This window comes from Prionailurus viverrinus, chromosome C2, assembly GCF_022837055.1.
Source record: "Prionailurus viverrinus isolate Anna chromosome C2, UM_Priviv_1.0, whole genome shotgun sequence".
In the NCBI taxonomy this organism is placed as follows: domain Eukaryota; kingdom Metazoa; phylum Chordata; class Mammalia; order Carnivora; family Felidae; genus Prionailurus; species Prionailurus viverrinus.
The window spans coordinates 141,013,270-141,023,795 of record NC_062569.1 but is presented as its reverse complement, the minus strand read 5'-3'; the positions used below and the strand labels follow the sequence as shown (position 1 = coordinate 141,023,795).

At 37.0% G+C, this 10,526-nt stretch overlaps 1 protein-coding gene across 3 annotated transcripts in view; it reads right to left on the bottom strand.

The window, feature by feature from the left end:
* Positions 1-326: 326 nt before the first annotated feature.
* Positions 327-10,526, bottom strand: part of GABPA (GA binding protein transcription factor subunit alpha) — a 40,885-nt gene continuing 30,685 nt past the window's right edge. For all 3 annotated transcript variants that reach the window (XM_047874241.1, XM_047874240.1, XM_047874242.1), the window contains exons 7-10: positions 9,801-9,854; positions 8,722-8,862; positions 8,296-8,488; positions 327-3,794 (exon numbers count right to left, since the gene is read on the bottom strand). In XM_047874241.1, the coding sequence (XP_047730197.1) occupies positions 3,566-3,794; positions 8,296-8,488; positions 8,722-8,862; positions 9,801-9,854 (617 nt within the window). In that variant the 3' untranslated portion in view covers positions 327-3,565. The remainder of the gene's footprint in view (positions 3,795-8,295; positions 8,489-8,721; positions 8,863-9,800; positions 9,855-10,526) is intronic.

Genomic DNA, 10,526 nt, shown 5'->3' with positions numbered 1-10,526 from the left:
GACTAAACTGTAACATCTAATTTTAGTTGTGGAGTCAGTTCTTCCCAAATCGATAGTTAAGTACATGGGACTCATGCACAATACAGCAGATGTAGACGGTCATATTTTCCTCCAACCCAATATTCCAGGAATTTGACAACCATTTTTTTTTTATGCAGGGAAAAAAACTTCCAAAAACACAGAAATATACTGTATAATAGTTTTATTTTTCTCATATTACTATTTTTACATTTTATGCACAAATATTTTATCTGAGTAAAAATAGAAAATAACTGTTTTATGTAAAATTACAAAAAAAATAAAACCCACAAAGAAATACATAATTGTTATTATGACCGTATAAGTGTCTTTATTTAAAGAGTAAAAATGTAGGCAAAAATCCTCCTTCCTTTTACAAAAGACTGAGAATATTTTTTTTTTCTGGCAGCAAGTGAAATATCACTGAAATATCAATATTTTTACACCTTCTAGATGTGAAGACATCAAGTTAGTCACAGATTGTTTGGTAATTATGAATCTTAAAACATTTTTGTGCTATTTCAAAGATACACTAGTTCTTTTTAAAAGGCGGTAGCATAAAACGATGAGTATGGAAAACAGCTGACCTCAGCCAAAGTGATGGGAGGTACAGCCCTTGAAAGGAGTATCATACTCGAGTGTCCCCATTAATCGGGAGAGAAAAACAAGTACTTAACGGACACGGATGCACACACGCGAACGTGTCGAGCCGGTCGTTCCACGTGAAGGTCAACCACACGGCATTTCCGTTTAATGTGTCTGACTTTCCAGGATCAACACGCATTTTCCAACTCCGGGCTAGCTACGTATGAAAGTTGGCTCAGGGAGAACCTCATGCGGAAAACAAGTTTTAAAACAAAAACAGGCATTTCCTTATTTTTGTACTTAGAGGGTACAAAAGATGGCCAATGATTCTTTCTTCCTTTAAGTATACCGTAAATTCTCCTATTGAAAATTTATTCATAAGAACAGCAAAGAGTGAATAACATGAATTCTATTTTCTCTTACGACACAAGTTATCTTTCAATAAAAGAAGAGACTACCTGGTTTTCTGATGATTTGTAACCTCAACACGGACGATGGGAACAATTTAATATTTAAGTTGAGAAAAAGTCACTCGAGTTTCTTGACTCCACTGGGGAAATGAGTCTCATGACTTCACCTGTGTTACAGTATACGAAGTGATGATGACAGATGAAGAAGAAAGAAATAGCACCTGATCCTGTAGGAGAATGATCCTTGTTCAAGTTATAATGGGGAATAAAAACTGCCAAAGGAAGAAAAATGGGTAGGATGTATTTAAAAAAAAAAAAAGGAACCTGAGGACTTAGAGAAAAGAAGCAATAGTTTGACTTTAGGATCTAAAAGAACGTGGGTGTTCCTTGCCTTAAAATACACATATACATATAATTGCAACATAGAGGAAGTCTGTCATCTTTGCTAAAACTTTAAAATAATGTCTCCGCAAAAGCATTTTAAATGTTAAAGTCAAAACTTTTAAGCTGCTGATAATATACCAGAAGAGTAAACTTTTTTATGGTTTTACAACTATAAGCAACGTGTCAACTCTCCAGACCAGAAGATGGGGCAAAACCTTTTTAGTGATCTATTTCTTACGTGAACCTGGAGCTTCTATACAGGACTTCATGCTGTCATTCTACTCAGATACTCTTACAGTCGCCGTGCCCAAATTAAACTAATAGTTTGTCAGTCTCTTCTGTATGTGTTTATAAAAAGGTAAAAATAGAAGCTACAAGTTTTATTTTTTTCCGGCATCTACTGGGGGGCCTTAAATGACTTGATAATATAAAGGGACTGACATTACACAGTCCTCTAGCCACAGCACTTCAAGTCACGATCTGAGGTGACCAGAAAAGAAGATCCTTCCTCTCCTGCTTGTTCCTAAATTCGCCTCCTGCTACGGCTCAACACAAACGACCATCTGGTTCTGGTGGCAGCGACTGCAAGCGATGCCTCCTTGACTCACTACCACTGCCTTTCCTCCGGGTTAGACAAAAGTATCAGCTGAGCTTTTATAAAGCTGTTCAGGGAGATGGCTATAAAGGAAATGATGGGGAGAAGGTGCATAAAGAAATATCTGAGAATCAATCTCCTGCTCTAAGAGGATTAAAAAGCTCTCTGCCAGTATCTCCTTTCGATTCATGTATCGCAGCCTTAAAACAAAAAACAAAAAGAAAAAAAGAAAGGAAACCAAGCAAAAAAAGAAAGACATTTCTAGTGATTTCTGTTTAGTGTTGGATTGTGATGACGTTTTCATAGATATGGGGATCATTTAATTAAAATTTTTTTTTAAATGAGGTATTGTCTTTTAAAATACATTTCCTTTTGAATATCATCATGTATTCATATATGTGTACATACAACAAAATGGTCAATTGGACATGTATACAGATATACGGGTACTCACACATACATGATATTCAAAAGGAAAAAGTTAAATAGATGGGAAATTTGGTTTTGAGAGAAGACTTGCCTATACTGGAGGTCAGAATTTCCTTTTAAATGTACTGGCAACTAATTTGTTGTTGTCTGGAAAGGTAAGGTTAACTGCAGACTGATTTCAAGGCTTCCTTTGATCAGAAACACAATGACTCTATAAGCTGCTTTTGCATAATACACCTGCAGGCAGAATAGGCAATGAAAACAAAGAAAGAAACAAAGCAATCCATACCAAACCAAACTAAACCAAACTTTTATTTTCTGGCTGAGGTATACCTTTCCGTTTTTTTCAATCTCTGACAGGAAAAACAGAGATCATTTCAGGATTTTTGTAATAGTTGGTTTATTAGAATTAAATGCCTCTCTTAAAATAATTTAAATCCTGGCCTGACATTATGAAGAATCTATACAGAAAAATCCTTAAAATTAGCTGGAGTTAAGCCAGATTTCAACCTGGATCTCCTTCTTCGGCAGTGCTCTTCTGCCAGTCGACTTCTTATTGTCCTTTGCTTGCAAATATATAAACTATTTTAATAACTTGATACTCTCAGTTTAGTAACTTATTAATATTATAGTTTTATTTGATATGAATATTTTAGCTCTGCTTGATTAGATGAAACAGGCACACATGCTGTAGCTGTGAAAAATTCCACTTTCTGGTTCTATGTAAAGCAACATCTAAAGCAGCAGAGAGGGGAAACAGTTATATTTTCAAAAATAGTTAAGCCAGACTGTTTCCTGGAGATACTTCATTCATTCTTCATCCTCAGATGCTACTGGCTATTTTTGGTAGGGCTAGACATTAATACTGACCAGTTTAGCTTTCCTGACTGTTACCAAACTATCCCACAATGAGCCTGACTTCACGCTGAAGACATTGTGGTGATCCTTAACATACACGTATTCTAAAATATATGCTTCAAAGTAAAAAGATCCAAATTCACAAGAGTATGAAACATTTATAAAAAAATCATGCATCAGATTGTACAGTCTAGAAATAAAAGAAGATTCAAATTCAGTAATAAAGGTAAGAGCAACACTTGCTCTAACGTTTAAGAAAGACCTTGGGCTCCCAGAAGGTCCGGGCTCAATTATCCTTCTCCGTTTGCAGAGAAGCAGTGGCCAGGGCGACCGCCGTGACCGGCTGGGCAATCCCGTGAAGCTGCATCTTCGCCAGTTTCTTCTGTTCACACTCCGTGACCAAGCGGTTCAACTCTGCCGCACTGTATCCGATAAGAGTCTTCAAGTCACAGACAAACTTGTACACAAATCTCTTGCCTTGGACTTTACAAATCATGTCCCCATCATAATAATACCTTTAAAAAGAGAAGGACACATTGGGACCATGTAAAAAATACAGAATTTGGACTTCTTACTTACGATATTTCACAGATTCTTCCATAAACAGGAGCCTGGTAGAGTATTGCGTCTACCCCAACAGCAATTAACACTGAAGTTATGGTCCAAGCAAACTTCAAAACATGACTTACTAAAATTTCAATGCTCAACACATTTCCACAATTATGATAAAATACTACTTTAAAAATAAACAATGTTAGGGGCGCCTGGGTGGCTCAGTCGGTTAAGCGTCCGACTTCAGCCAGGTCACGATCTCGCGGTCCGTGAGTTTGAGCCCCGCGTCGGGCTCTGGGCTGATGGCTCAGAGCCTGGAGCCTGTTTCCGATTCTGTGTCTCCCTCTCTCTCTGCCCCTCCCCCGTTCATGCTCTGTCTCTCTCTGTCCCCAAAATAAATAAACGGTGAAAAAAAAATTTTTTTTAAATAAACAATGTTAAACAAAACAAAAAACCGTGAGAGTGGTCACAGAACCTAAGAACAAGGGCCTGGAGTCAGAATGTCAAGATTCAAAACCCAGCGTCTCTACTTAACTACCTTTGTGATTTTGTGACCACAGGAAAGCCAAATTTTCTCTAAGTTGTTTTTGTTTTTTAAAGTTGGCTCTGCACCCAATGGGGGCTTGAACTCATGACCCTGAGATCCTAGAGTCGGATGTTGTACTGACTGAGCCAGCCAGGTGCCCCGCAAAGTTTTTATTCTCCATCTATACAATGAGGTTAAAAATAGTACTTACCCTCACAGAATTGTTGAGAATTCTTTTTTTTTTTTTAATTTTTTTTTACGTTTATTTATTTTTGAGACACAGAGAGACAGAGCATGAATGGGGGAGGGTCAGAGAGAGGGAGACACAGAATCTGAAACAGGCTCCAGGATCTGAGCTGTCAGCACAGAGCCCGATGCGGGGCTCAAACTCACGGACCGCGAGATCATGACCTGAGCCGAAGTCGGCTGCCCAACCGACTGAGCCACCCAGGCGCCCCAATTGTTGAGAATTAAAAGGATTATCTTTGCAAAGTGCTCTTACTTAGCACACAATGACTGGCACACGGCCCTCTATAAAGTATAAGCTATGTCAATAATTAAGAACCCATATAATAAGAAGAAAATTTTAATATACATATTCAATGGATTGTGGGAATGTCCCCTTCTTTTCTGCATTGTACAAAATCCTTTGTGATGCAGCCACACCTTCACCATCACCATTTTAATATGTAAAGGCTCAACTTGGAGAGAAGTTCTCCGAATCTAACAGGGAGCCTCAAAAGTAGAAGTAAAAGGCCAGAAGAAAGACAGGATACAGAAAACCAGGAAAGAAGACATCATAAAGAAGCAAGAGTTGCCTCTGTGGGAAACCCTCTAGAAGTCTAGCTTACTGCTGGTTTGTATGGAGATGGAAATAGAGCTAGATTTATACTCCGAAAAACAGACCTGATTTACTGTCATGCGCTGCCAATTCCAGTAACAGGGAAAAGGTGAGTCAAGACTTATCTGAGCAGGTGGAATGTGAAGGCTTTGTTTTAAAACTGCACTGCCCATCTTACCAATCTGACAATGAGCAGCTATGAAAGGAATGACTATTTGCCCAAATACCAGTGATGTAAACTACCACAGTTGGCAGGATTTTATTACAAAAATCATTCAATTTAATCAGGAGCCCATTAGTGAAAAGGCGGATCTACATGCAGGAAATTAGGTCACTTTTCTTTAATTCCAGAAGAGCAAAAGTGTCACAGTCGGTCACGTTGACTCTCTCAGTAAGAAAGACCACACACTGGGTGGGCACCGTTCTTGTGTTTCCTTTTGTGCCAATCACGTTAATACAGAATTTTGATCTCAGCCCAAAAACCACCAACTTCCTGTCATCCAGTTTAAAACGAGATTCGTATTTCGGCTTCTCAAGAAAATTTCTACATAATACGTAAGGCTGTAACAGACACTTGAGAAAAAAAGTAAAATAAAAGAAGAAAGTGGTTTTACATGTCAAGGAGAAAAACGGAGTTGGTATAATCTTCTGTCTCTTGGTAAGAACGGATAAAGAATACAAACACTAAATTTAATTTTACTTAACGTGTCTTTCAATCTACTAGACGCATCATACAACCACACCTAATAGCAAGCATCACATCTGTACCCTCTCTACAATGAAGTAGAAAGGTACACAATACCTGTATTTTCCTGGATAGGATTTTTCTTAAACTTGTCTTTTTTTAACCTTTTAAATTGTGAACTGTATTACATAAACAGCACACCCAAGTGAACAGCTCAGTGATTTATTTCAGTGAACATTCGCCTGTTAACTACGACCTAGGTCAGGAGACAGAACACTGCCAGCCCCCAGAATCCCTCCAAGGCCCTTCCCAGAAATCACCACCCCTCCTTTACTCCAAAAGGTAAACACAATCCAATCCTGTTCCATGATGATAATTCATGGCTTGTATTTACACTCTCATCACCCAAAAGTGCATCCCTAAACTCTGCAATTTAATTTTCGTTTCTTGAACTTTACACTATAAATGTAATCATATACAGTCTTTTGGGTCTGATTCTTTGACTGAACATTACATTACATTGCATTTGTATCAGCGCTTGTAGCTTTGTTCATTTTCTTGGATACACAGTCCACTCTCGTTTACCATAATTCATTTATTTACTCTCCTGCAGACGGATACTTGGTTTCTGGATATTATAAATAATGCTGCTATGAGCACGTGTGCGGACATATGCAGACGCTTCCGTTGGGTAAATATTTAGGGGAGAAACCGCTGGGTTCCAGGTTCCGTCCCTACCAAAAGTGCAGAAGCACCCCCGTGCTCACAACACCTGGTACCAGCGATCTTTTTAATTTTAGCCATTCGAAGATATGTGTTGTGCCATTTTATGGTGGTTTCCAACCGAGTTTCCCTGATTACGAATGAGGTTGTGCACCACGGCATATGGTCACTGGCCATTTGTATCATCTAAATTCTGAAGTGTCTATTTCAGTCTCTTGCCTATTTTTTCTAGTTTTCCTATCGACTTGCTACATGGAACCGATTACTAGTATAGTATAAGGAAGGGCTCAAGTTTCATTTTTTCCATATGGATGGCCAACTGTCCTGGCTCCGCTGATTGAAAAGCAAGTCTTTCCCCCACTGCCATCTTTAAATCAAATCCTCTTATATACCTGGCTCTATGTGGGCTCTCCATTGTAGTAACCTGCGGTCTGTTCGTCTCTCCTAAGCAAGCCATGCGCTGTCTTACTGTCGAAGCTTTCCAGCACTTCCCGCACTGCTCTCCTTCCTCACATGCCCTGCTTACTGCGCCCTTCATGTTCCCATATATGTTTTACAATCAGCAAGTCAAGTTCTACAAAGAAACTTATCCAGATGGTCTCTGCATTGAAACTTAATATCAATCTGGGGAGAACTGACATCTTAATGATTAATTCTAATAATTTATGTGTAATTTTGAAGGGACTTGTATATATACATTCATAGCAACCATCAAAAATGAAAGTTTTAATTCTAAGTATATGGAAAGGATCTTTAGATAGCTGGCAAAGTGTGTGAGACTAAATAAGTGATAAGCACATTGAAAAGAAAGCATTTTAGTTACTTAGGAATGCTATTTTGGAAAAGTAAATAATCCTGTAACAGTACTCACATGATCATGATCCTATAACTGTGAATATTGATCTAACCACAATTTCCATGTAATTATGTAATGACAAGAGAGTGGAGAAAGTGTGTGTGTGTGTGTGTGTGTGTGTGTGTGTGTGTGTGGAGTGATGGGAGGTAAATCATAATCTCTCAGTGTGAAATTCACAATGTTCAAGTGAATCATGAAGTAGCAGTAAAAGCATATTATTTAGAAATACAGAGGTAAATTGCAAAGCTATTTTACACTATATTCACTCTTCCAAAAAAAAGACAGTAATTCCATGATATTTCTATATATCCCACTTCTCAGTTACTTAAATGAACATACTGAATTTCCCACTGTAGTAAGCATAATTTCTGAGAGTCATTCTGTCAAAAAAATTCATACAAGTTATGGGATATTATAAATGATTTTATTCTATTCCAATTCAGTGTGAAGGTTGGATATTCAGAGTTAGGCAGGTTGAAGGGGAAGAAAAAATAGAGGAATGGGTCGACCTTTTGCACCTAATTATAAAAAAGGGAAAATATCTGCATCTTTGCTAAACTTTACACTCAATTCACCTATGCAAATGACAACATCTTTATCTGTTAGGTAAACGACAGAAAACTCAGAGATTAAACAGTTAAACACATATATTCTTTTCAACCAGATAAAAACAAATAAGCTTGGAATCATCTTTTAAGGAAACTGTTCCTCAATATTATCACTAAAGATCTTTGTAAAAAGTCATTTTTAACATAAATGTAAAACCTTTAGATTTCTGGGGTCATTTTTAAGGAAGGTTTAATGTTAAAAAGAAAAAAAAAATCATCGCCTACCTTAATGCACGACTTAGTTTCTCGTAGTTCATCGTAGGCTTATTTTTACGTTGTCCCCATTTTTGTGCAACCAGTTCAGGCTGATTTAGCTTAAACTCGCCTTCGTCACCAACCCAAGAAATGCAGTCTCGAGCATCCTTGTCAGTAAGAAGTTCTAGCAAAAACTGCCATAGTTGAATTTGGCCATTGTTTCCTACATGGACAAGAAGGACAAGTGCTGACCACAGTGCCATGAATTAACAGCAGGCCAAAGACAACAAACAGATTCTCTGGGTCATTCATTCCCAGCCATGCTAAAAATACATTTGTTTACAAATGCTGTTTAAATACTGCCAGGGAAATAGCATATTCACATTTTCATACAATGAAATGAAATACACATTAATTTGACAAATTTTAAAATACCATTAGATAATGCAAAAATACCTGTTCTGTTCCCAGGAGAACTTCTATCTTCTCCTGAAATCCTTGGAGCTCTCTGTACTTTAGCTGCCTTTGCACTACTATTTATGACTTTAATGGTCGTTGGTGTAGCAGACTGCACGGATGCTGGAATAATTTGCACAGCTGCAAAGAAAAACAAGGAGAAATTTTCTTCCCTTCCACAACAAGCAGTGAAAAAAATTACTGAAAGACACAGAATGCAGTTAGTGTTACTAATGCCCCTCTAATTAGCTCAACAAAAGGCCTCGTTTCAAAAAAGCCTTAATCCACAACAGTTTTGAACAAAATCGCCAAAAAAGTTCAGGGGATAAGGTATGATGTTTGCTGTATGGTCTGCGAATCTTAACTTGAGGAGTAAGTGTTGATCTTATTTGGAATTAACTTAGTGGTGTGTATATGTTAGGCAAAGAATTATGAAAACGTTTGTTTTCAAAATATTTCTTCATTAACAACAGTGTGTCAAATGTTGGAGAAAATACGGACAAACGAGAACTCCCATGCACTGCTGGCGAGAGCAAACCCCTGCCCCCACTTTGAGAAAAGCTACGGTAATCCCTCACCAGGTGGGAAGCACAGAACTCCTGGGATAGAGAATCTCACACTCATTCTTACAAATACTCATTCAGTGCCAGTCACAGAGTTTTAAAAACAATATTTAACAGCAGTGAAAATGAATGAAATTACACCGCCAAGTATCAATATGGGTCTCATAACTGTCAAACAAAAAAGCAAGTCACAGAAGGATATGTACAGTTTATGATCATTTTACCGAAAAGTTTAAATATGTGTAAAACAATACTATAAAGTGTGGTTACCTACTTGATAAAAATATAAAATATGCACAGAATAATAAACACCAAATTCAGGACAGTCATTTAATGCGATATATAAAAGTTCTAATTCTTATGGTGCACATAAATGGTTATACTTCATTTCTTGGTATGTCTAAAATATTTCATAAAAGTTTAAAAATTAATTTTTCTTTTTGTTACCTTGCAGTGAATTAAAAAAAAAATTTCTTACTGACAAATGGGCCACATGTTATGTGCATGAATACTCACGCTGATCAATTGTAACTATCTCATTCATCTGTTGTTCTTGGCTTGCCAACACATCTGAAGAACATACATAAAAATTTCTGTTTATATTTAAATCCAGAAAATCAAACTCAAGTTAGTAAAACCCACCCGAACCAACCAACCAAACAAAAAAGCAAAGCATTCAACAAAACTCATTGGCACAATAACCTAAGAAATACTTGATAGTCACTTTGCAAGGAAAAGATATTTTTAAGACAAGTAGCAGATGGAAAGCTCTAATTCTTTGAATGGTAAGAAAAGTTATTCAGAGAATCACGGTTTTCTAAACATAAATATCTGTATATCTCCTTCTGTATAAAACCATGTAAAACAGGGGACTCTTCAAGATCAGATCAAAGATGAGACTATATACACCACACTGAAATGGCTTAGATCTACATTCTTTAGATGTACGTTCTCAGTCAAGATGACAGATCTTCATCATTTATTAATCCAACAGACTGGATAAAAGTTTTGAATATGATTGCTTTAACTTTATAAAGGCTCCTTCTTAAAGATAGCTAAATTTTCAATAAAATTGTAGTGGTCCTAAAAGTCACAAGTGAAACAAATAATGTAATAATGGTTACAAATATAGCTCTCATATGAGAGTTACATTGTAAAAAGTCCTAATATAACCCTTTAGAGAACCATTCATCACTCATCTTTTGCTACCCTTTCTTTTTTTTAAAGATTTATTTATTTTTG